Source organism: Citrus sinensis, chromosome 4, assembly GCF_022201045.2.
Source record: "Citrus sinensis cultivar Valencia sweet orange chromosome 4, DVS_A1.0, whole genome shotgun sequence".
NCBI lineage: Eukaryota > Viridiplantae > Streptophyta > Magnoliopsida > Sapindales > Rutaceae > Citrus > Citrus sinensis.
In genome coordinates this window covers 19,685,921-19,711,816 of record NC_068559.1, presented here as the reverse complement: position 1 = coordinate 19,711,816, position 25,896 = coordinate 19,685,921, and the positions used below count along the sequence as shown (strand labels likewise).

The following is a 25,896-nucleotide window of genomic DNA, read 5'->3' as shown; positions in this document are numbered from 1 at the left end:
AAAGTAAGGGTTGTTAGTAAGACTTAAAATGTAAAATGACGGTTTTCTCCTTTATAAATATGCATTTTCTAACACTCAACACACCCCCCAACCAGCTTATTGCTAGTCCCTAGCAAATAAAGCGAAAACAAAATTCAAATTCAAAATAATTTTTTTTTTGTTTTAATAGAAACACTCGTATTTATTCCATCAGATTAATGATAGCAATCAAATAAAAGTATAAGCATTATCTCCAGTCTAAAGCAACATCACACCCACATCAACCATCCACATGAATTAGCCCAGTAGACTTTGTTTTAGCTACTCTCAAGAATGACATGTCAAACCCCAAAATCTCACTGGAAGTAGTGACACTCTCACAAATAAATTAATCCCAATAAAAATAGTCACTCCAATGAATGGTAATTGAGAGAGAAAATAATAAAGAAGTGATATCACATGCTCTCACCAAGATGAAATAAATATGCCCTCAGCTTAGAAATAATACGATCTCAAGTCAAATAAAATGTTAGTCAACCCACTTTATTTATCTTTTTTTTTTTAATTATGCATCACTACATCTTTTTAGCCCATATAACTAGCTTCTACTTCAAACTATAGTTCCCTAAAATCAAGAAGGACTTTTATTAGGACGAAACGTAGGCTAGGGACATGGCTAACAAAGAAGGAAAATAAGGAAAACAAAGTGTATGTTTGAGAAAAATGCAGAGATTTTTTTTTTTTTTTTGGAAGTTGCAAGGTGGATTTCACCTATTTTTATTCTTTTGAAACAACAACTTTTGTTTTTGTTTTTTTTTGCTTTTATTTGGCATAACTTCACTGAACAAAATAATTATTTACATTTTCTCAAACATAAATAGGTGATGGAACTTATAAGATATCGGGTAATACTCCAAATCGGAGTGGGTCAAGATGATAAGTTGACAAAGAAAAGGGTTTTTTTTTTTTTTTAAAGGCTCAAAAGGGTTAACTATGGATATTAAATAAAAGAGATGGCTTGAAAGGCTCAAACGGATCAAAGATGGCCTCTCCATCGTCTTTTAGGGCTCTAAATAATCTTCCATATCTACTAGTTAGATGGGCCTCCAAATGTAGCAACACACTCTTTTTTCTTTTTCTTTTTTTCTCTTTTTTTTTTATTTTACATTTTTTTTTTAAGGGTTAACTCAAAAGTAATTTAGAGATCGTGTATAAAATAATAAACTGCTAAGCTGTATAAAGAGTGGGCAAAAGGGTTATTCTCCAAGAAAAATAATAGGCTCAAAAACTCACTTGGTACTTATTATGACATGTTCATTCCTTCAAGCAACTCACATTTGTCTCCGACATCAACATGTAAAGTAGCAAACATAGCGTAACATCACTTAAGACCAAAGATAATACAAATACTAAAATTTGAAATTAATCATGTCATCCAATGTTAAAACAAATCACACATTTTTTTTTTAAACATCATTCTACCCCCCAACCTATTCTAAACATGAAAGGAAAATATGCATGCAGAAATGTGAAAATGATGTATAAAAACTAATTAGAAAAGTTACACGTAAAATGATAGAAAACGAAAATGATTTTTTTTTTTTAAAAGAAGATGCGTTTCTAGAAGAACTACACTCCATATTCAGCCATCTTCGACTCAAAAGTTGGAAAATGTATATTTATAGAGGAGAAATTAAAGAAGAAAAATAAACATAAACACATAATAAAGAAAAAGAAAATGTCTGAATTTTTTTTTTTGAATTTTTTTTTTCAAACAATGAAGATGCGTTTCTAGAGTAACTACACTCCATATTCAGCCATCTTCAACACAAAAAGTTAGCAACAGTTAGTTTCTACAACAAAAAATTAGTAAAAACTTAACCAAAATTCCACAATTGTCGACTATTCCCTCCCCCCAACCAGAACGAAACATTGTCCTCAATGTTTGAAATGAAAGAAGTAGAGTTTAGAAGACATCACCTGGGTGGTGCAACACAGAAGAAAATATTTACAGGCGGAGAGTTAAATCTAATTTGTACTTCTTACTGCGGCTACTGTTACCATCATTATTTGGACGCTCCAACACAAAGGTCCAGGGGTCTGGCTCCGGTCGATAAGCTTGTAACATATCAAGTAGCTCATTAGCAGTGTGAGCACAAATAAAGAGTTTTTTCGCATTAGAGGGAATGAAATAGTTTTTTATTGCATGGTTAAGAAATGCGATAAAGCCATCATAAAAGTTATTGACATTTAACAAACCGATGGGTTTTTGGTGGATGTGCAAATGGGCCCAAGATGCTAGTGTCATAAGTGCCTCTAGTGTTGCAAGATCTCCTGGAAGGAAAATAAAAGCATCAGCATAATTAAGCATTGCAGTTATTCTTTCTTGCATACCTGAGACGACTAACTCTTCTCCAGTTGATGAGTCAGACGAACTGCCCAATGGTTTTAGGACTCTTGGGATGATGCCTAACACTTGACTTCCTCTGATAAAAGCTGCTTCTGAGACCATTTTTGATAACCCTCGATTACCTCCTCCATACACCAAGTGTAATTTTCTCGCTGCTATGCTTCGACCAAGATCTATGGCTGCCTCAACGAACTCTTTATGTTTGCCATAGGTAAATCCAGAAAGCACACAAATGTTCTTGAATTGTCTATTGGGAGTAGCTGCCATTGTGATACTTCTCGAAAACAATTTGTGAGTGCTTGACAAAAAAGAAATCACATTTAAGAGTCTTGGTGATAGTGGGTCATGGTTGTGTATGAGGTAATATGTCAGTGTCAAATAACGCGTAAAGCACGTGGCTCGCAAGTCAAAAAGAAAACAGTAAAAAGGAAAAAGCAAACAGTAATAAAATTATTAAAGACAATAATGCAAACAATAAGACAATAGTGAAATAAAATAACAGTAAAGTAAAAGGATATTTACAGGTAGTTGCGACTGTGGCTCACATCTTCCTCTGGTTTTACGTCCAGAAACGGCTTGAACGCCCTCTATGGGTCGAGGATAGGCTTCCTATCCAGTTTTCTTATAAACTGGCAAACAGGGTCGTTTATAGTCAGATTCCCGAGACTATATCGTGCATGCTCTTTCTGGAATAATGGCCATAACTGGAGAATCGCTCCTTGCACATATCCACTGGGATGCGTTTCAAGAGACAAAAGGATATCATCCAATGACTCCTTATTCAAGCCATCCCTAATGAATTGAATCTTATCTTCCCTGTTATCAGACACCATTCCTAAAGAACATGGGTTTTTATTGCAACTCATTATGGCACACTTATGACAAGCAACAGAAATTCTTCGAGCTCGTCGTTTTCTTGCATAATTTCCTTTACCACAACCAGGCATGAATGCAATAAATTTTGGAGGTAACTCACCTGCCGATCGTACTTTAGCCTCGATTAACCAACGGATGTCAGCAGGTATGTTATTCCTCATGAGTAATCGCATGCGTTCGGACCGAGCTTTATAGATCGTAAGGAGGGCATTCTGAGGAAGTGAAGGGAATCGCTTGTGAAGCTTCGCTAGAATCTCGTTTCTGTCCATACCTTCGCCTCAGAATATCAGTTATTATGGGAAACTGAAGTAACCGACTTGATTGTCACGGAGTACCGTTATCCGCCACTTCACCGGGGTAACAAACTAAAGCACACAAATAGAAAAACAAATTAAAACACACAAAGAAAATTAAAATCGTCCTCTTATTGAATTTACCTCAAGCTCCAACTGGATGTCGTAAACACTTCTCTCAATGTCTCTGAGTTGGTGTTCTAAACCCTCAACATAGGCTACTAACTCTGGTGGTTGTAGAGCCCAAATGCGATGTGTTTTACAAAATTGAATCTGTCTTTTGAGATGAGTTTTGACACGTTGAAGTGGTTTAAGAATGTTCAGGAGGAACGGTCTAAGTATGAGACTCATGATTAAAAATGATAAGAGAAAACTTAATGGTAAAATAAACACACTTATGCAAAAACAATTTCAATTAGCAAAAGAATAATAATAAAAAGAAAGAAAGAAAAATCAAATCAACGAAAAGAAAAAAAAATCAATTCAAATTTGGTGGGTCACTCAAATTTATTTCGGTGTCTTCTTCATGTGGTTGGTACTCTAGATATGGCTTTAATCTTTGACCATTAACTTTAAACGTGACACCGTTCTTTGGGTCTTCAATTTCAATTGCCCCATGTGGAAAAACAGTATGAACAATAAATGGGCCAGACCAACGAGAGCGTAACTTACCTGGGAATAGGTGCAAGCGAGAATTGAATAAAAGCACTTTCTGACCTGGAGTGAACGATTTTCTCATAATTTGCTTATCATGGAAGACTTTCATTCGTTGCTTGTAAATCTTGGCATTTTCGTACGCGTCATTGCGAATTTCTTCAAGTTCTGCCAGCTGTAATCTTCTTTCTGAGCTGGCTTGCTGCATGTCAAAATTGAATTTCTTGATGGCCCAATATGCACGATGCTCGAGTTCCACAGGTAGGTGGCAAGCTTTTCCATACACTAGCCTGTAGGGTGACATCCCAATCGGGGTCTTGAAAGCCGTTCTATATGCCCATAAGGCATCATCAAGTCTTAATGACCAATCTTTTCTGTCCGGCCTCACCGTTTTTTCTAATATGTGCTTTATTTCTCGATTGGAGATCTCAACTTGGCCACTGGTTTGCGGATGATACAGGGTCGCCACTTTGTGTGTGATTGAATACTTTGTCAAAAGAGCTTTGAATGCTTTGTTACAAAAGTGGGCACTACCATCACTGATTATTGCTCGAGGGAATCCAAAGCGCGAGACAATGTTGCTTTTCAAAAATCCTATCACCACCTTGTGATCATTGGTCCTACATGGAATTGCTTCTACCCATTTTGAGACGTAGTCAACACCAACCAATATGTATTGATGGCCAAAAGAAGGGGGAAAGGGTCCCATGAAGTCGATACCCCATACGTCAAAAATCTCAACCACTAAAATTGGATTTAGTGGCATCATGTTCCTTCGTGTAATGCTCCCCATTCGTTGACACCTATCACATGAAGAACAAAAAGTGTAAGCGTCTCGAAATAGTGTTGGCCAATAGAAACCACATTGTAAAACTTTAGTCGCTGTTTTCTTAGCACTGAAATGGCCTCCACAAGCTTGTTCATGGCAGAATGAAAGGATATTCTGAATTTCATTTTCTGGGACACATCGTCTAACAATTTGGTCTGCACAATACTTGAACAAATACGGGTCATCCCAAAAGAAATTCTTTATTTCCGCAAAGAATTTGATCTTGTCTTGCTTGGTCCAATGCTCTGGAAGTTTACCTGTAACAAGATAATTAACTATATCAGCATACCAAGGTAATACTTCCACACTCATTAATTGTTCATCTGGAAATGACTCATTTAATGGTAATTGTTCTATAATTATGTCAAAATGGAGACGAGAGAGGTGGTCCGCCACAACATTTTCTGTCCCTTTTTTATCTTTGAATTCCAAGTCAAATTCCTGCAAAAGTAACACCCAACGAATTAGTCTGGCTTTTGCATCTTTCTTTGTGAGAAGATATTTAAGAGCAGCATGATCTGTGAACACAATTATTTTACAACCAATGAGATAAGATCGAAATTTTTCTAATGCAAACACTACTGCTAGCATTTCTTTTTCAGTAGTTGAATAGTTCAACTGTGCATCATTTAATGTCATACTAGCATAGTAAATAACATGGGGAATTCGATCAACTCTTTGTCCTAATACTGCTCCTACTGCATAATCAGATGCATCACACATGAGCTCAAATGGTAATTTCCAGTTCGGGGCCTGAATGATGGGTGATGATGTCAACAACTGTTTTAATTTTTCAAACGCCATAAGACATGAATCATTAAAGATAAAAGGTACATCCTTAGCAAGTAAATTGCATAAGGGTCTAGAAACTTTGCTAAAATCTTTAATGAAACGTCTATAGAAACCAGCATGCCCAAGGAAAGATCTTACTTCTCTGACTGTTTTGGGTGGAGGAAGATTAGAAATGAGATCCACCTTGGCTTTGTCAACCTCAATACCTTTACTCGAAATGATGTGACCGAGAACAATACCTTGTTTTACCATAAAATGGCATTTCTCCCAATTTAAGACCAAGTTCTTCTCGATACATCTCTGCAGAACTAGTGTTAGATGATGTAAACATTGATCAAATGAATCACCAAAGACAGAAAAGTCATCCATAAAGACTTCAAGAAATCGTTCAACCATATCAGAAAAAATGCTTAGCATGCATCGTTGAAATGTAGCAGGTGCATTACATAATCCAAATGGCATTCTCCTATATGCAAATGTGCCAAAAGGGCAAGTGAAAGTAGTTTTCTCTTGATCTTTTGGTGCTATGGGAATCTGATTATATCCTGAGTAGCCATCTAGAAAGCAATAAAATTCATGGCCTGCTAATCTATCAAGCATTTGATCAATAAATGGTAAAGGAAAATGGTCTTTACGTGTGACAGAATTCAACTTTCTATAATCAATGCATACACGCCATCCTGTAGTTACTCTAGTGGGTATCAATTCATTATCAGCATTCGTAACTACTGTGACTCCTGACTTTTTGGGGACAACTTGTACAGGACTGACCCATGAACTATCAGAAATTGGGTAAATGATACCTGCATCTAATAGCTTAAGGACCTCAGTTCTAACAACTTCTTTCATGTTAGGATTTAACCGACGTTGCATTTCCCTAGTAGTTTTAGCATTTTCATCAAGGTGAATGTAATGCATGAAATCTACTGGGTTTATACCTTTAATATCTGCTATGGTCCATCCTAATGCTTCTTTGTGCTCTTTTAAAACATCCAACAACTTACCTTTTTGTTCGTCATTTAGGGATGATGAGATGATTACCGGCAGAGTACTTTCTTCTCCCAAAAACGTATATTCCAAAGTGTTGGGCAATGGTTTGAGCTCGAGTTTCGGTGGTGATTCTGATGATGGAATGAGTTGCTTCTCTGATGGTGCTAGTTGCTCAACTCTTGACTTCCATTTATTAGTGTCCATAGATGGTGCTGAGTCAAGCAGGGCATTGACCTCATCAACCAATCGGTCAATATCAAAATCAAAACCAAAGTGAGTTAAACATGTTTGTAAAGGATCATCACTAAGGTTTGAAAGAAAAGTGTCATCAACTAATGCTTCGATTAAATCCACATCAACAATTCCATCATCTGCACTGTGAGGTTGTTTGGCAATGTTGAAGATGTTCAGCTCCATAGTCATGTTGCCGAAAGACAACTGCATATTTCCAGTCCTGCATTGAATGTGAGCATCCGCAGTTGCCAAGAAAGGTCGGCCTAGAATAATGGGGATGTGCTTCCTTGAATCCTGTATTGGTTGAGTGTCAATTACAATGAAGTCAACAGGAAAATAAAATTTGTCTACCTGGATAAGCACGTCCTCCACAATACCACGAGGTATTTTTGTGGACCGATCTGCAAGTTGTAACACCACTGGAGTTGGGTGTAATTCTCCCAGTCCAAGTTTCACAAACACTGAATAAGGTAACAGATTTACACTAGCTCCTAAATCCAACAAAGCATTCTCAATTGTGTGGTTCCCTATACTACATGAGATAGTGGGGGAGCCTGGGTCTTTGCATTTTAAAGGAATTTTATGTTGGAGTATAGAACTAACGTTTTCTGTTAAAAATGCATTCTTTTGAACATGCATGTTTCTCTTTTTAGTACAAAGGTCTTTAAGAAACTTGACATAAGATGGAACTTGTTTAATAGCATCAAGCAAAGGGATGTTAACACTTACCTGTTTGAAGATTTCAAGAATCTCACCTGTGGATTTTCCCTTTTTTCCTTTCGCTAACCTCTGAGGAAATGGAGCTTTGGGAACATATTCTTGTGGGTTGGTTTCTTCTTTCTCCTCCGGTGATGAGTCATCAACATTCACAGGCACAATTTGATTTTCTTTTGTCACTGGCATCTCCACCTTGTTGTCGACTTCTTTTCCTTTTCGCAAGGTCATTACTGCTTTGACCTCTCCATGCTGTTGTGGTGAACTGGTACTTGCTTCATGTACTCCTTTAGGATTAGGCACTGGTTGACTTGGAAACTTATCTTTCTCAACGGTCAGTGCCAAGGTTTGAACTGAAGAAGCAAGTTGTCCCACCATCTTCTCGAGGCTTGAAACAGATTGAGCTTGTGAGTTGAAGCCTGCTCTCAACTCATTTCGTAGTCCATCAATGGTGCGGTTCTGTTGCTCAATCGTGGAGTGAGTAACATTCCTAAAATTCTGGAATGCATCCTCCCATGGTCTAGGTTGAGAGTGGTTCTGGTTCTGATTGTATGGTCTAAATGGTGGCTGAGAGGCTTGAGGATTTTGTGGAATTGGTGGAGCTGGAGCTGTTGGTCCATTCTGTTGGAATCCTTGAGACCATGAAAAATTGGGGTGGTCTCTCCATCCAGGGTTATATGTGTTGGAGTATGGGTTGTAATTTGATGGCTTTCTCATTACACCTATGGCATTGGCTTGATCTGAGTATGAGTCATGGTCATGTGGCTCTGTTGATTTAGCAGTCGATAATGATGCTATTTGTCGAGAGAGACCTTCAATTATCGCTTTGACTTCTTTAATTTCTGAACTTGATTCGCCAATTTGAACCTCATTCACTCCTTTAATTCTTCTAGTAGTCCTGAGTGATCGACTCCGTTGTTGGGAATTATCTGCTTGTCGCTGGAAGAATTCCCAAATCTCTGATGCACTTTTTGACATTAGCTCTCCTCCACTCGTTGCCATTAGCCATTCTTGCACATTCGGCAATAATCCTTCCAAAAAGTATTGGCATTGGTGCCATTTCTCGTACCCATGATGTGGACACTTCAAGAGTAGCCCATTGAATCGCTCCCATGTTTCGAAAAATTGCTCGTCATCTTTCTGGGTAAACTCCGAGATTTCCCTGCGAATAGCATTGGTTTTATGCACTGGGAAATATTTATTTAAAAATTTTGTAACCATTTGTTCCCATGATGCAATGCTATTAGCAGGCAATGTATTAAGCCATGAACGAGCTCTATCTTTTAAAGAAAATGGGAATAGTCTAAGTTTAACATCATCATCTGAAAAATTCTCATATTTGAATGTTTGACAAATGGCATGAAAATCATTCAAATGATTATATGGATCCTCATTTTCTAGGCCATAAAATGTAGGGAGACAATTTAACACACTAGGTTTTAATTCAAAACTCCTAGCAGCTACATTTGGGTATCTTATGCATGACGTGCTCAAATTAGCTAAGGGACTAAAATAGTCCTTAAATGGCCTCTCCTGTGGTGCTTGTAAATCCATTTTATTTTTAACGTGTTTGTGTGTGCGAAGTGTTTTTTCTAATTCAAGGTCTATAGGTTCAAGATTAGGTAATCATGACCTACTACCATGCATGCAAAATAAATAAAATAAAAATAAAGATGCAAACAAAACAAAAAACAAAGATGGGAACAAAACAAATAAAAATAAAGAAGAGTGAGAAATTACGATACTAACCTTATTGCGCTATTACAACCTTTCTATAAAAATACACAAAAATAAATACGTGAAAGAAATTAACTAAAAATTAAATTAATAAGAAAAATTACAAAGAAAAATAAATTAAAAATTAAATTACAGAATTTTAAAGAAGAGAAAAATAAAAGAAATACTAACCTTTAAATGTAGATTCACTCTTTTTTTTCTTTTTTTTTTAATAATAAAAAAAAATACAAGAAAATAAATAAAAGAAATTATTCACAAAAATTAATTCTATGAATTAAAATTACTTACCTCCCCGGCAACGGCGCCAAAAACTTGTTGTGCAAATTTTAATGTACTCGCAAGCGCACGAATCTATTGTAGTATAGACTAATGGTGACGAGTGTCGATCCCACGAGGAGGTGGATTTTAATTATGTGTGTAGAATTAATTTTGTAAATGGGTAGTTGGATTTATGGTGGAAATGATTTGGAATATGCTAATAATTAAATTAAAATGGCGAGAATAAATTCTAAAATTGGAATTGCAATTGCGATAATAAATTGAAGATAATTCTATTGAAATGACGTACTTGGGTATTCGGATCCGTATCAACATGCATCATGGGCTAAATAATTCGTATTAATGCCAATTAAATCATGAGGGGGGAATCCACACCTCATGAACCACGCTCTAATCAATATGGTGCTAAGGGCTTATCGTGCCAAATAATAATAACCTTATACTAGAGAGCCGGTGTAACCAAGGCGGTATCTAGACAAGACTATTATTATTTGTCGACGAGAAGTCAAAATATCCACAAAAATTAGAGGGGAAGAGAAAATAAATTTACTAAATTAAGCCCATGACACATGTTGAGACTTCACCTTCAACCCAAGCTTGAAAGAAAATTAGCCACTCATAGTTGAACTAGGGGCAAAATGGGAATTTATTAAAATACGAAGAAAATACAAGATGGAGAGGGAATTACAGAAAATGGATCCCAAAAATGGATTCAGAGATATCAAATTAGGGGGGGGAGGCCTCCTTTTTATAGATACATGGAGTAAATCATGGCCATCGGATTAAAAACAGTTTGGACGCTCAGGATTGCGCCACGTCATCAGTCAACAGTCCACGGTTTGACCACGCGGATGAACAGTAACACGGTTTGACCCGACTTTGAACAGTAACGCGGTTTGGTTGAAAATAATCCTATGTGATGCATGCACCGTACGCGAGATTTTTCGTCCACTGATATGCTGCCACGTCACCATAAACAGTACATAAGAATTTTAGTCCAACAGGATCGTGACACCTCATCAGTCAATGCCACATCATCGGTCAATGCCACGTCATCATCCGTCTATGTGAACAGTGTCGTGAACAGTAACGTATACAGTACCGTACACGTGAATAGTACCGTACATGTGAATAGTGTCATTTTTCCTTTTATGCTCCTCCTAAGGTTTTCGACCGTCCTGAGTTCAAAAGTGATGTCCGTTTTGCCGTCTGATCTCTCCTTTATTGTGAAATGACTATAATGCCCCTAAAATACATAAAATACTTAATTAAAATAAAACACATGTAATTAAATCACAAGAAGGTTAAATATATAAAAGTAAGGGTTGTTAGTAAGACTTAAAATGTAAAATGACGGTTTTCTCCTTTATAAATATGCATTTTCTAACACTCAACAACAACATAACGTAAAATTACCAAAACGATAAATAAAAATAAATATTGCATAATTAAATAAATAACAAGTGGCAAAATTTATTATTAGATTGTTAATGTCATGTTTGTGAAAGTTTATTATTAAAGTGTACGTTCTTATTTATTGAGAAATAATAATTTTTGTGATTAAACTTTATTTTGATTTTCTAGTATTCTTTAATTTAAGGATTAAGTTATTGTAAAATTTATAATTTTTATCCACTATATTTTTTTATATTTTAATATCAATTTAATAATTAATAACAATTAATAATTATTATAATTTTGATATAATTAAATTTTATTAAAATAAAAATTATTTTGATAATAAAATTCAAATCAAACCCAAATGATTTGGTTTGGTTTGGGTTAAAAATATTTGGGTTAGTTTGGGTTGGATTCAAATTTTTATGATTTAGTTTGGATTAACTTAAAATCCAATCCAAACCAACCCATGCCCACCCCTAATCATCACGGTATCACGCTGCTGCCAGCTGGATCCCTCTGTAAGTATATCTGTATATGGCCAATTTCTAAGTTTTACTAGTTGTTTTATAAAACTAACTCTTAATTTTTACTCTTTTTCTTACATGAATTGTAATGTTGTTTGTAATTGTAGTATCATTGGTTGAGAACTTGAAAGTGTTGGTATTTTTCTGTTCTGGAATTAATTATAGTTTGAGTGCTTTGGGACCATATATGAATTTATCTATCCAAAATTTTATCTTTTTATTGGAAAAAAGAAAGAAAGAAGAATTGGGCAATAAGAAGAATTAAAGAATTCGGCTGGAAACTAGTAATTCATTGTGTCCGCATAGGACTCTAGATGATAAGGTGCATACTGTTCAGATGGGTTGGTTATTTTCAGTAACTGGTTGCTAATTTGCCCTTTCTTTGCAGAGGTGAAATGCAACATGAGTGATGCGGCAAATGGACATTCTGTTTTCGTATGCAATAATGGAATGAAGAAGCCTGAAACTCAAAAGATTCATCTCAGTAGAGATTCCTTGCTGGGGGGTGATCTTTGGACTGATGGACTTATTTGTGCCTTTGAGTTTGTTCGAGGCCACAAGAAGATGGTTAAATCGAAACCTGGCTCAAAAGTTGAACCATCTTTAACTCCTAAAGTTAATGGTTTTAGTCTCAGTAAATCTTCACCTGTGATAGAGTCTGCGATTATGATTAAGGATAAGTTTGATGAACATGATTTTAGTGAGGACTGTCATGTAGGGCATCGTAATGGCAGGGAAAATTTTCTTCCGAGAAGTTATTGGATACCAATTGGCTGGGATAGAATTTCTCAACTGGTCCAGTCAGTGCAAATTGATGCCGGCTGGAATGAGCAGCCTTTTGATTTTCCCAGTGAAGAAGATGATGTCACTGTTGCGGATTTGGCTGCTCCTTACTGGGAAAGGCCAGTGGGTCCAACTTGGTGGTGTCATGTTGCTGCAGATCATCCACACATTAATGCTGGTTGAGTAATGCTCAATGGTTGCATCCTGCTATCAGTGTTGCTTTGCGAGATGAAAGTAAGCTGATAAGTGATCGAATGAAGCACCTTCTTTACGAGGTAAATTTCTTGATTGATACTTGACCAGTTGACCATGTCAGTGTTCCATTTCTAAGGACCGATATGAGAGTACTTTTGAGTGTCACCTGGGGTAAGTCACTGTTTTCTGTTCTCAAGGCATGAGAAAGCAGTTATCTTACCCTGTATATGGAATCATAACCCTAGCAAATAAGTTATAAACTACTCTGACATTTAAAAATCTAGTCTGATGCCTTTTCCCAGTATTGAGGTAATCATTTACTTTTATCTAAATACGAGAAAACACAAAAAATCCAACAGGTTCTTAATTTATTGGCATTCACAACCAACAAAGAGCTATCAATTTGATAACTTTCCTGAAATTCTAGGGACAATTGCCTCCACTGCTTAAACATCTCTTTTCCACCTCTTCTACGAAGTATCTGCATCCCCCCACTGCTGCTTTTCCTATTGTCTTTCCTTTCTTTGGTAGTTTCACTTCGACAGGAAAAAAGAAAGCAGGTGGGGGGGAGGGGGGTGGTAGGAAAGCACACTAAGGCCTGACTTTGTGATGTGATGAGATGCATGATGCAGTACCTATAAAGTTTATTGCAGCTTGATAAAGTGCGTGAAAACATGTGAAATCTTGTTTTTTGTGTCAAAGATGCTGTTGTATATTGTTGGAAACTTTAGTTCTTAGAGCAGTGGCCTGTGTTTTTGATTTATAATTATTTTAGCTAATTTAAGTGGATTGAAAGTTCAGCAATTGGCACATATGATTAACTATCAGCTCTGGCAGAGAAGTGATGTCAAGAAAATCTGACCATGGATTTCTTCTTACTTTGAGTGAAGAGTTGAGAAATTTGTTTCTTGTCGGATGTTTGATATAATAATAGATTTTGAGAGATTTTCATGGTTGTTTTTTTTTTTTTTAATTTATAGGATTGTGTTATATTTGAAACTTATATTAATTTTCTTATTGATTGACAGGTTCCTGTCAGAGTTGCTGGTGGACTATTATTTGAGCTATTAGGGCAGTCAGCTGGTGATCCACTAGTCGATGAGGATGACGTCCTAATAGTTCTAAGATCGTGGCAGGCACAAAAAAATTTACTAACTGCTTTGCACGTCAAAGGATCGACATCAAATATTAATGTGTTAGGTATCATGGAAGTACAGGTTTGTCCACGGTCGAAAAAAAAAAAGAAAAAGAAAAACTTGCTGCAGCCATCTTTCTCGACAATGGCTAACCTATTGTCAAATATATTTTTATATATTTTATCACAAGATCTTGTATCATGCTTTATTCAGGAACTGCTTGCCGCTGGAGGTAGTAACATACCACGAACTATTTATGAAGTTGTAGCACATCTAGCTTGTCGTCTTGCACAATGGGATGATAGGTACTGGAGCTTTATGTTGTTCATATCTTTGACTTAGCCGCTGAGAAGCATTCATGGCTTTTACTTTCCTGTGGTCGCCTTCAGGTTTAACCTACAGTCTACTAGTTCAAGAAAAAATATAGTTCTATGATTAATGTTTTCTGTTGATTTAACTATGAGGAAGCAAGTTTATTGACAACCATTTCCTGGTTTTTTCCACCATTCTTTGAATAGAATATTAGAAGTAGCAGCATAGGCAATACTAAGGATTGATGTTTTCTCAATTTCAGACAATTTTTTCCTAATTCCTATTTTGATTGTTTCTAATTATTGCGAATTAGGTTGTTCCGCAAATCCATATTTGGGGCAGCCGATGATATTGAGTTGAAGTTTATGAATAGGTGCATCCACACACATTGGACATTTTTACTACTTCAGTTTCACTTTCCTTGTGGGTCTTTTTTTGGTAAGTCCTCTGTTGTCTTTACCTGACACATTTTTCACTTATGAATAGGAGAACACATGAGGATATGCACCTAGTCGGTATAATTTTGAACCAAGAGATCAGAAGGCTATCAACTCAGGTATCAAACTACTTTGTCCTTGTGGACAGATTACTCTTGCAATTGAAAATTGACATTTGCATCTTTTTCTGGGCAAACATCAATCTACTAAATAGCTAGAATATTGGCAATTCATTTTCTTTACTGTTTATGCTGTTTGCTAGTTTGTCAATTTTTATGCTCAACTGGATTTTGCCTGTAGACATCAATCTATCAAACATCAGTCATTATACTTCACCTGCTGAAATTGCTTTGCAGTGATCTAAAGCTTGAAAAAATAATTAAACTTCAGCTATATGTTTGGTATCTTGTATAGAGTTAGGCAAATCACTCATCGAGGAAGGAATGTATTGGGATGATAACCTGCATGACTACCTTTTTTAATGTGTAATGCCCGGACCTTCCTGCAACTGGTTGAAACATGGAAATCATAACCTTGAAGCTGATATTTTTTTTTTCAAAGTAACTTCCGAGAACTATTTTAGCTGTGATTTTTGTGCCTGCCTCAGTATGATATATTGTGTGCGGATTATGATTATTGGTGTAAAAGTCCATTGTGGGGGCTTATAAGGTTCCTGATACCATGTCTGTCAGGGTCTATATAGACTTGGACGAGAACTGACCATGAATGTTCACAAAAAGAATCATATCTGAATGTGAAGCTCCAGCGCATAATATAATTTTCTGACACATGAACCGATACTAATCTCTTGCTATATAATATTTTGAACAAGCATACTTGTTTCTGTTGGAATGCTGCAATTAGTATTATCATATTTCTTGCCCAAGTTGGTGAATGTTTGCACATGAGGAGTTTCAGTTTTATTTGAAATTTTTAGTCCGCTTTGTTTATGTTGTTTTCTTTTATGATCTGGTAACCTCTTTTACAGAGGTAATTTTTGACAAAATCAGGCTTAACAAATGACATTGCAGCTGGTTAAGATTCCACCAGCATACTAGTTCTTGTGGATGTTCTGATATGAAGATAGGGTAAAAAATAAAAATAAAAATAGAAGAATCTCTGCTTATGATTTATGAATTTACCTTTCATTATGTAACTCAACTTACAGGTTATAAGAGTGAAATGGTCACTTCATGCGAGGGACGAAATTGTGTTTGAGCTTCTTCAACACTTGAAAGGGAATCTTGCACGGGCTTTGCTAGAGTGAATGAGAAAGTCCACAAGGGAAATGATTGAAGAACAAGAAGCAGTTCGTGGACGGCTATTTACAATTCAAGATGTCATGCAGAGTACTGTTCGTGCATGGTTACAGGTGAGATTAAGAAATTTTTATGGTCAAATTTTCTCAATCTCAATATGATGATTTTCTGTAGCCAGCTAGGATGTTTTTCACACACACACACACACACACATTTAGAAAATGTTGTTTGGGAAGACAAAATTACTGCTCAGTAGTACAAATTTATGAAATTATAAAGAGGCAGTTGTCTAGATACTCTGTGCTAGTGAATGTGCTTTGTTTGGTAATGACAAAAATTAATAATGTAGTATCAATTCAAACTTATGCTCTAATACAAAACGAAGGTGACTTAGATCGACTTGACTTGTACACTTTGAACATGATGCACCTTGAGTTGTATTTAAACTGCCAAAACACTTGGGTTAAGTTTGGCTAGAGGTACGCTGTGTCATCTACTCACATGTTTGTTTGTGATGCTTGGATGGCAGTTGCATTTGTTTCAGAATAACTCTACCTAAGTAGATCTGATAGAATACATAATCTTAGCCTTGATTTATCATCAATGAACGTATGTTTGGAAAATTGTTACGCTAAAACTATGGTCTATAAAATCATCTAAAATGGTAAACACTAAAGATGTGAATAGCCCTCCATTGGAAGTATTATCTAGCATTTTATTTAATTTACAGTACTTTTGACTTTAAAATTTCTGACAAAAGTTACCAATATCACTGTCCTGCATCTGTCCAGGATAAGTGTAGGTTTTGTTTATTTATTTATTTATTTTAGTGACCAAGCACCCATATCCTGTCCCACCACAAATTAGATTTATCCCCCTTCCCTTTGAAGGTTGTTGCGAGGGGGATTAAACCCTTGAACTCTTGCTACTTCTGCAAGAGAGAGACCAAGCCAACTGGGCTGTCTCCTTGGGGACGAAAACTATATGATTCTTAATATAGATATGTCCTATCCTTGACTTTCTTTACTATCGTAAGATTTCTCTTTTCTCTTCCATCAGTCTTTTATAATTTGGATCAAATTTTTATGCCTGTTTCATCACTTTATCACTACTTCTAATTCAAGGACAGAAGCCTTACAGTCACACATAATTTAGGAGTTTTTGGGGGTTGTGGCCTCATCCTTTCTATTATTACTGGACTTTTTGGGATCAATGTTGATGGAATACCTGGAGCTAGAGGGTCTCCATATGCATTTGCATTGTTCTCTGGGATCCTTTTCTTGTTAGGAGTTGTGCTAATTGCAATTGGACTGCTCTACCTTGGATTGAAGAAACCCATCCTTGATGAACATGTTGAAGTGAGAAAATTAGAGCTCGAAGGACTCGTTAAGATGTTTGAGCAAGAAGCTGAATCTCATGCACAGGTCCGAAAATCTGTTCCGCATTCCACTTTACCACCAACTGCGGCAGATTTACTCCCAGATGGGGCAAGTTATGTTCTCATCAGTTGATGATAGTGCATGCGAGTGAGCCGCTACATTGTGTTGCAGTAAGTGCTTTTTGCTTTGTTCTCTTTATGAAATAATGGAGGGCATGTATGAAATTAATGAAAGGTGATTCTCAAATCAATTTCTTCTCAGTTGTGATATTTGAGGAGTATTAGTTGCGTATCATTCTAACCATTGTTAATGCTCAAAATAGAAGGGGAACAAGATAACTGCTTAGTACAAAGTCAGGAAAAATTTTCATTGCTTAGAAAGAAAGAAAGACTAATTCGCAAATTAGAAAAAGTTTCATGCATGCATTAAATAATTCAGAAGATTTATGCTTGTATACACATCGATTCAGTTGATGTTTTCCTTTAGCTAGCATGGTGGCTCGAACCAACCTTTCAGCAGATTCTATCTTTCATTAGGTAACAATGAGTTTGCCAGTTTTGAGTTCTGTGAATGTACAAAAACAATTCTTGATATTTGTCTACTTTTTGGTTTCAACTTGACTGATAGAAGTGGAAGCTGAAAATGTTTTTGATCTTTTTCATCCAGTTTTTCTCATTGATCTCTCTAAAAATTTTGGCTCTCGAGCCATCTGTGGAGTTTGATTTAGTAAAGAAACTGTATGATAAAAGCAGGAGCTGATGGAACAAATTCTGTATAAATTTTGCCAACAGGTCAAGTGATTTACTGTGTATTTCTCCAATATTCTGACTAATTTGTCTATCATTTGTCTCATGCAGAGTAATATCTTGCAGCTACCCACCTTCATGAGGATGTAATGATCTTTTATACACCAATTACCATGATCTGGTTGATAAGGCACGGCCAAGATTTTTGTTTTCTTGTATCAGTCGGTAGACAATCAAAATCACACTTGTTATGGTGCAACTCCCAGAAAGTAATATGATTTACAAACATATGATGTGTTATTTGACGGTCTTTTATTGGATAGTGTTCATCTTGCCTTGAGTTAGACGGCTCTTTGACAGCTTTACAAAATTACCAATGAAATTAATGAAAGTAGTTGATTTTTTTTTGGGAAAAAGTACCCCACAAAGGCTAACGTGGACACCTTGAGAGTGCCACCTTGGCATTTCGACTTTACAATCAATTTTTGCAAAAGATACGACTGTTAGATGAACCACCAACCTGTCGAAACTCAACATGCACACTTCAAATGCTATTGACTTGTGGTTTTAGATAATACTATCAAAATTTTCTCCAATGGAAGCAAAATTTGTCCAGAACGCAACCCAGATTGTTACTGTATGGATGAGCCTTTTCTCTCAAAAACTAAAGGACTTGAAGAAGGAAGCAGCAACGCATCATCAATAAAGAGAGAATTGCCATCGGGGAATCTAGATCATGGCCCTTCAAGGCGGCAATCAACCGCCCATCTCGTCAGAAGTGATGCCATTATTCCCATCATCACAGCACCAAAGCCTCCATCTTATCTAAACATTATTGCCAACTTGAAGAAGGGAAAACTCACTCGCCGCTCGCACTCTGCTCCTTCTGTCTTCACTCAGTTTAAGGAAGCTTTCCCGGATTCTTTAGACCCCAGACCGCCCCTGAAATCAACTCCTTTGATCGTTCAACAAGCGTTCATTGGTTTGGTTTTGTATATACTTGCTGGCATTGTCATATATTTGACTAATGGAAACTTTAAGGGCAAAGCTACATTCAAGCCTGTAGACGCGTTGTATTTCATTGTAGTTACTCTCTGTACAATTGGCTACGGCGATATTGTTCCAGACACAACATTTACTAAGCTGTTCACTTGTGTTTTTATATTGATTGGATTTGGTTTCGTTGATATTCTGCTTAATGGGTTGGTCACATACATTTGTGACAGGCAAGAAGCAGTTTTCTTACGCACTATGGATGAGAATAGGTTCAACGCAATGGTGAGAACTTATATGATTGATAAAGAGAAAGGAAGAATGAGAATAAGGATCAAAGTGTGCTTGGCTTTAGGAGTTGTGATCGGTTGTCTTGCTATAGGGACAGTGACTGTGCATTTTCTTGAGGATATGAATTGGGTTGATAGTTTTTATCTTTCTGTTACTTCTGTGACTACTGTTGGCTATGGAGACTATGCTTTTACGACACTAACAGGGAGGTGTTTCGCTATTATTTGGTTGCTAGTAAGCACATTGGCTGTTGCCAGAGCTTTTCTGTATTTAACTGAGCTGAGGATCGAGAAGAGGAATCGGAGAATTGCAAAATGGGTTCTTCAGAAGAAGATGACTCTGGGGGATTTGGTAGCTGCAGACCTTGACAATGATGGTTCCATCAGGTACCTTCATTATCTTATATGCTCATAGGTTGATAATTAAATTTAATTATTCAAAGTTCTAAAACCCTAAAGCAAGTTTTCTCTCATCTTCATGTTATCTCCCTCCATACACTTGGTTTGCAGTAGTTGATACAGAAGTAGGGTGTCCTGTGACAAAAAATAAACTTGAAAGAAAATAGTTAAGAAGAGAAATTTTCTGCAGAACGTCTATAAGTGGGCCCAATCACTTCTGTTGGGACATTTGGTGGTACGGGAAGATAATACTTCATTTGGTGTAGGATTTCGCGACAAGCAGATTTGAAATCCTACTATGAAAATCATGAATAATGAAGTGATTGTTCATGTTCAAGAGGCTCCTTTCAACCTGTAAGTGCAGAGAAAGCATACAATAGGTTTGAAAGTAAGGTTGTATCATGCAAGAATAACATATGCTCCTAGTAGGATATTTGAGCTGTGGTTTCTCTGGATGGAAGATACTAGTAAACTGTGAAAACTCACTCTACTTAATACTTATGGGTGATTATCCTCTTTGGCTTTTCCTATTCATTAGCTGGCTTTGCCAACTTTCCATGTTAGCTCTGCTATTTCTGTAGAAGTAAACATATAACCACCTAATTGATTTGTTTCACCTTGCAGTAAATCTGAATTTGTCATATACAAACTTAAGGAGATGGGAAAGATTGCAGAGAAAGACATCCTGCAGATCTGTAACCAATTTGATTTGATAGATGACAGTAAATGTGGCAAAATTACTGTTGCCGACCTTATGGACAGTGATTGACTCATTCGAGGTTCCCTATTTGGAACTAGAAAGCCGGGGAATTTTTTGGGTTTAGCCTTAACAATTTCCTCAAGATGGAATCGCATCAAATGTACAGAAGGAAAAATCAAGAAAGTACCTGATCATCATTTTTTTAATATACAACAGTCAGCTGGTGCCATATCCAAATCGTCATTCCCTACAGAAGAAAACTGCTAAGCTGGCTATGATAATGGGAGTTATTCTTAGGAAAATATATTTGATAACAAATGGAGCCTTATTAACTTGGTTTCAAGCAATTTATTATCATTTGCTTGTTTTTAGCTTCTCTTCTGGTCCTAGAGAATGTACATATATATGTAGAGTTGAAAAATTGCAGTACCTAAAAATTGTAGAGAACATTTCATTGTAAGATAAATTTATTATTACGTCAATTATTAAAAGTTGCTTTTTCCATTCCTCGCTTACAAACAGTCTCATCGGGACATGCTTTTTCCATTCACAAAATAGGTAAAGATTGGTAAGTTGAAACTTCTTACAGGAAAGAACACAAGAAATAGAAGAGCAACTTGCATTATACTGGGGACTTTCAGATAGAAACTACCATGCATCTCAAACGCTTCAGAAGCATTTCTGAAGGCTAAATTCACCAACAAATTTCTTCATTTCAGGCTTTCAGCTGCAAGATAAGATTACATCAATCTTGTTTACAGGTCTTTCTCTTCAATTTCAGCTGCTAACAACTTAGGTTGAGCCCAAGCAGCTTCATGCCAGAGCTTTTGCATCAACAATGCCCTCAGAATTCTCTGGCAACCATAAAATTGAAATCAGGATAGATGTCAAGTTCAAGAAACTGTAAAAAAAAATGATAATTGAAAAAGAATTCAAATAAACAATTTGGGAAACAAAGAGAAATATAAATTTTGCCAGCACAACCTAAGTTCATTGAAAAGAAATATTTGGAGAACTGAAAATAAATAAAGAAATATTGAATTTCACCTTGGATCACAAGCCTGAAATCCAAGAAGATCCTCACTGCTTATTATCTTATTACAAAATTTGACTTCTAATCATGTACCTCATGAAAGATGAGCTACAGCATTTCCAAATCATTTAATTTACTTAGTAGATGTTTCCATTCATCATAACATTGTTTTTGCAGCATTAGAAGTTAGAACATTTGGCTTGCTTTCATTCAAGGATGCTTCACAAATTCATTCTTCATTTTTCTCAATACATACCCTTATTTTTTAAATCAGTCAAACAAAAAATTCACCATTGGCCTCTTGGTTAAGGGATCGACCTCCTCAAACCAACCTGAGGGAATTTGCGTTTGTGCATAGTGTGGGGCAAGGGTGTGTGGTAACCTTATTTTGTTCACATGATTCTTGCTCAAAGAATTATCAGCTTTTCACTGAGATTAAACAAGCATATACATTGGTTTATGGAAAAACCTAGACCTTACCAGGAGTTGAAGAACTATATCCGTACAAACAAACTTTAACTGCTGTCCACTATGGACTACATGAAATCCGCGATTCTGCATGTGAACGCAACAATTAATCAATTAAAAACAGTATAACATCTCTAAGCAATGTTCTTATTGTTCCACAGTATTGAAAAAAAGGGCACTTACCTTCCTCTAATGCCACGAACACTCTCGAGAAGTTCCATTGCTTGCTGCACCTTTACATTTTTTGGCTTCTCCTTGTTATCGAGTATTAGGGATGAGACATTTAATATGGTGACAAGTTCTGATTCAATATCGTTAAGCTGTTGATCTAGATTTTCCAAGAAGCCAGAAAAAGAGGATATTTCCCTCCAACTGTTAGTTTTGTTATCTTCGGTGTCAATGTACAAACCTACAGATCCCTGACAGTCCATTTCCTCGCCAACAAGTGGACTTGCTTGACTATTGTCTGAAAACTGCAAAACTTGACTACCATTGTCACCAGGTTTTGGGGCATTAGGGTCAAAGTCTTTATCCTCATCTTTCTCCTCTTGAACTCTCTTCTTTGGAGATACAATCCGAACTAACCCAGAAGGATCTTCCAAGTCAACTTCAAGATCCAAAGCGACATTTCCTATCAGTTGAGTTTCTTTTACAGATATTGCCTGAAATCAAAACGAACTTCTGATAGTATGATAAAATAGAATCTCATGCCCTTGAACAAGATCAACAAAAAATCAACTGGAATAAAAAGAATAGTTGGATACTTGATGTTTTAGGATGGGAGAGCAGAACTAGATAATTATGTTGGAAATAACAGCTGTAGATATACTATAAGCCTAACATTAAAATGAAAAAAAAAATCACAAAAAAAAATCATCAATTAACACCATTTAGCTTCTTAAAAGCTGGATTTTTTTTGTTCCATTGTCATGCTGAATATCAATACTCTAATAAGTTACTAAACATGAGCACCATGATCAAGATTAAAATTTAAAGGGAAAGATCATGTATTTTGGGATAAATTCGAAATTTCCAACATATTGAAAAGGACTTCCAGAAACACAGTAAATTCACATCTTTCCTCAATTTTGTGTGGCTGTTTCAGGATATCAACCAATTTTGTTGCATCTGCACCATTTATCTTCTTTTTGCTGCAGATACCCAGTGCCTATCGGTATCCATTCATATTGCCATACAGGGTTTACGGCAATATCAACTTATAAGACATGTTTTTTTTTCAATTACATATAAATTGTTGGACCATCTTTTATACTTTAGTCTCAATAGCACCAATCAAAATAGATCAAGTGGGATCCATATCGAATAAGGTACCAACAAGTATCTTCAAGCCATTCAAGATTAGTCCTAAAAGATGTCATTTGAAGATCAATATTGATCTAGCAAGATTTTAAAATTACAGCTGCAATGGATCTAATTACTAGCAAAAGTTTCATCAGCATTGGTCCCAAATCTTCAGTCAGAACATAAGCATTAGTTAGAAAAAAGTATCTCAAAAAGCTCTTCTCTTACCCCGTTGAGCTTTGTGCAAAGTTCAACAAGCAATTCAATCCGATTCTTTGACTTCTCCATTGCTTGCATAACCTTCTTCTTCTGAAATAGCAATTCCCTTGCATCACTTTCTTTCCCTCTATGGACATTGATAGCTGCCTGTCGCTTAAGCTTCTCCGCTGCCTCCGAAAGCCGCAAAAGTCTCAGTCTTGCACTGCTTGCTGAACAAACAACCAATGCACGTTGCATACAAATATATTTCTCAGATATTTCAACAACCAATTCAATACATTCAACCATCACATCAAACAAAAGTATTTTGAGTATCAATGACAAACATGATCCTTCAACAACCAAGAACTTAAAACCCCAACAAATTTTGAACCATCAAAAAAAAAAAAAATTCATGTACCCAATTCATTATTAAGCGTTAGCATTGAATATATACAATCCAAGTAATAAGCTTTTGTCTAAAATTGAGACAAAAACATAAAATCTTGAACTGGGTTACCTTTGGCTCGAGTGGTCTCAAATTCGGTGTGAAGTTGGTCAAGCTGGGAACGTAGCTGCTCTGTGTTTGTGCTCGAAGAGAGGCAATTCGGCCTTACAAGAAAAGCCCTGCTAACAAAAGGGCTGCAGGCGACAACCATTAAGCCAGAGCCACTGTGCAATATCATCTCTCTCTTATACTCTTTCTGGAACCGCTAAAAATCTCAAAAAGCATATCAAAATTAAAAGAATTTCAGTTTTTATTCATCACAATTTCCCAGGTCACCAAAAGGAGGAAATCGTACCTTCGTTTTTTTAATAATAATTATTTTTATTAATTTCCCAAAATCAACTTTTTACTTATTATTTTTATTTTTTAAAATTGATTTTAAGACCCGTGAGGTCGGATACATGTAGCCCTTTAAATTACAGTACTAAAATATGATAAATACTAATTGTTCTAATTTAGAAGTTAAATTAATTTGATGAAAAATTTATAATATTTTTATTAATTTATTATTTAAAAGTCATATTTAATGTATATTATTAATTTTTTTCATATTTATAATTTTTTTTCACATCAATTTTAATTTAAAAGTTATAGCATCTTAATACCAAATAAAACCTTATTTTAACTAAGGGCATGGACAAATCCATCCCACTTGCAGAAAATAGCTATAATAAGTTCACATTATTTTAAAAAATATACAAATTAATAAAAAAATAACAATTAATCAAATAAATTATTCTTTTTTTTTGTTTTTGTTTTACACAGGTGTCTTTAGCCTTACTTTAAGATAAGTTCTATTTGATTTTTTATCTTAATAATATGAAATGACTAAAATATCTCCAAAAACATTAGTTTTTGTATCTAATAGTTTAGATAGTTAATTTTATTTGATTAAGTCTCCAAACTTCTAATTTATTTATATTTAAAAAAAATATTATGAACTTACTTTAATTCTTATAAGGAGTGAGGGGGTTTACAAAAATTATAGAGTGGAAATGTCACCGCCCCTTAGCTAATATAGCATAAAACTAATAAAATGTTTTAAATAAAACTTTTGAACTAAACAAAATACTTTTGAGTACCTTATAATTGGGCTGGGAGATTGTCACTTTCCCCCTTACAGTAATCAACATATACCATTTATCCTCTTATTGTTTTTATAATGGCCAAAAATCTTCCTGACAGTATAAGTTTACAATATTATCCTTATTTTCAACTACTCTTTTATTTATATTTATTATAAATTAAACAAATTGCATGAATAGAACTAAATAAAGAAATTAAGTATTAAAAATAAGAAATATATGTTTTGATATGAGCAAAAAAATTAATGATAAATTTTTTTTCTTGTAATTATTTATTTTGTGAACATTTTCTCATAATAAACATGGTGTAATATTTTAAAATTAAATGTAAAAAGTATAGGTAAAATATTTTATTATTTATCTTATTTAATTTATAATACATATAAATAAAAGAGTAGTTAAAAATAATAATAATATTATAAACTTATGTTGTTAGGGAAGTTTTTGACCATTATAAAAACAATATGAAGGTAAATGGTATATATTAATTACTATAGGGGAAAAAGTGACAATTCCCCTAATTAGGCTTATAAGAAGTACATTTTTATTCACACACAAAATAAATCATATATATCACATATATACAGGCAATGAAAGTGAAGAGGGATGTGCTGCGTTTTTAACGCGGGATTCTTTACTAAAGTGGTAAGCCAATATTTAATAACGTAAAAATTATTATGCTTAAAATAGAATTTACTCGAGAAAATCCCTTAACAACAAGAGACTCTGATGTTACAAGTCTGTGGCAAGATATTGATCCATGATGTGTCTAAAATCCACTGGTTAGCCGAGTGTTGACGTGGCTTCGGCTCTTGCCATATAGGATACAGACCAGATTATTTCTCATATGGCTTGCCGTATGGGACATGGGGTAGACTATTTCTCACGCCGCTTCCTTGTGCTTCGCCCATGTTGAGTTTGTGTTGTAAGGCCCATTCGGATTCTTAACATAGTATCTGAC

At 35.5% G+C, this 25,896-nt stretch overlaps 3 protein-coding genes and 1 non-coding gene across 5 annotated transcripts; 3 read left to right on the top strand and 1 right to left on the bottom strand.

Annotated features, from left to right (window-relative positions):
* The first annotated feature begins 8,837 nt into the window (after positions 1–8,837).
* LOC127901961 (small nucleolar RNA R71) lies at positions 8,838–8,941 on the top strand. Its single transcript, XR_008054365.1, has one exon. It is a non-coding gene; the product is annotated as a small nucleolar RNA R71 (small nucleolar RNA).
* Positions 8,942–11,782: 2,841 nt separating this feature from the next.
* On the top strand, positions 11,783–18,303 carry LOC102629315 (uncharacterized). The gene is given in 10 exon segments (XM_015532180.3): positions 11,783–12,034; positions 12,101–12,667; positions 12,670–12,770; positions 13,719–13,907; positions 14,040–14,131; positions 14,452–14,511; positions 14,625–14,694; positions 15,744–15,947; positions 16,959–17,383; positions 18,071–18,303. Coding segments are annotated over 8 exon segments (1,656 nt in total). The 5' UTR covers positions 11,783–12,034; positions 12,101–12,114; the 3' UTR covers positions 17,346–17,383; positions 18,071–18,303.
* A 295-nt stretch (positions 18,304–18,598) lies between these two features.
* LOC102629027 (two-pore potassium channel 3-like) lies at positions 18,599–20,410 on the top strand. Its single transcript, XM_006484793.4, has 2 exons — positions 18,599–19,629; positions 20,266–20,410. Exons 1-2 carry the CDS (start codon positions 18,599–18,601, stop codon positions 20,408–20,410), a joined length of 1,176 nt encoding a protein of 391 aa, XP_006484856.1.
* A 358-nt stretch (positions 20,411–20,768) lies between these two features.
* On the bottom strand, positions 20,769–24,140 carry LOC102629599 (uncharacterized). 2 transcript variants are annotated; one of them, XM_015532149.3, is made up of 6 exons: positions 23,863–24,140; positions 23,373–23,572; positions 22,026–22,504; positions 21,855–21,929; positions 21,389–21,482; positions 20,769–21,195 (listed from the first exon to the last, which is right to left on the bottom strand). In XM_015532149.3, exons 1-4 carry the CDS (start codon positions 24,026–24,028, stop codon positions 21,911–21,913), a joined length of 864 nt encoding a protein of 287 aa, XP_015387635.1. In that variant the 5' UTR covers positions 24,029–24,140; the 3' UTR covers positions 20,769–21,195; positions 21,389–21,482; positions 21,855–21,910. The 2 variants fall into 2 exon arrangements, with proteins under 2 accessions (XP_015387635.1, XP_015387636.1); XM_015532150.3 differs by lacking the exon at positions 21,389–21,482 and having other exon boundaries at positions 23,863–24,139.
* Between the last annotated feature and the right edge of the window lie 1,756 nt (positions 24,141–25,896).

Bases quoted from the DNA above. Each gene is read 5' to 3' on its own strand.
- LOC102629027 (XM_006484793.4), top strand. From the start codon at position 18,599: ATGGATGAGCCTTTTCTCTCAAAAACTAAAGGACTTGAAGAAGGAAGC. The intron at 19,630-20,265 runs GTACCTTCATTA...TTCACCTTGCAG, and splicing joins GACAATGATGGTTCCATCAG to TAAATCTGAATTTGTCATAT.
- LOC102629599 (XM_015532149.3), bottom strand. From the start codon at position 24,028: ATGATATTGCACAGTGGCTCTGGCTTAATGGTTGTCGCCTGCAGCCCT. The intron at 23,573-23,862 runs GTAACCCAGTTC...TTGTTTGTTCAG, and splicing joins TGAGACCACTCGAGCCAAAG to CAAGCAGTGCAAGACTGAGA. The intron at 22,505-23,372 runs GTAAGAGAAGAG...TTTTGATTTCAG, and splicing joins TTTGCACAAAGCTCAACGGG to GCAATATCTGTAAAAGAAAC.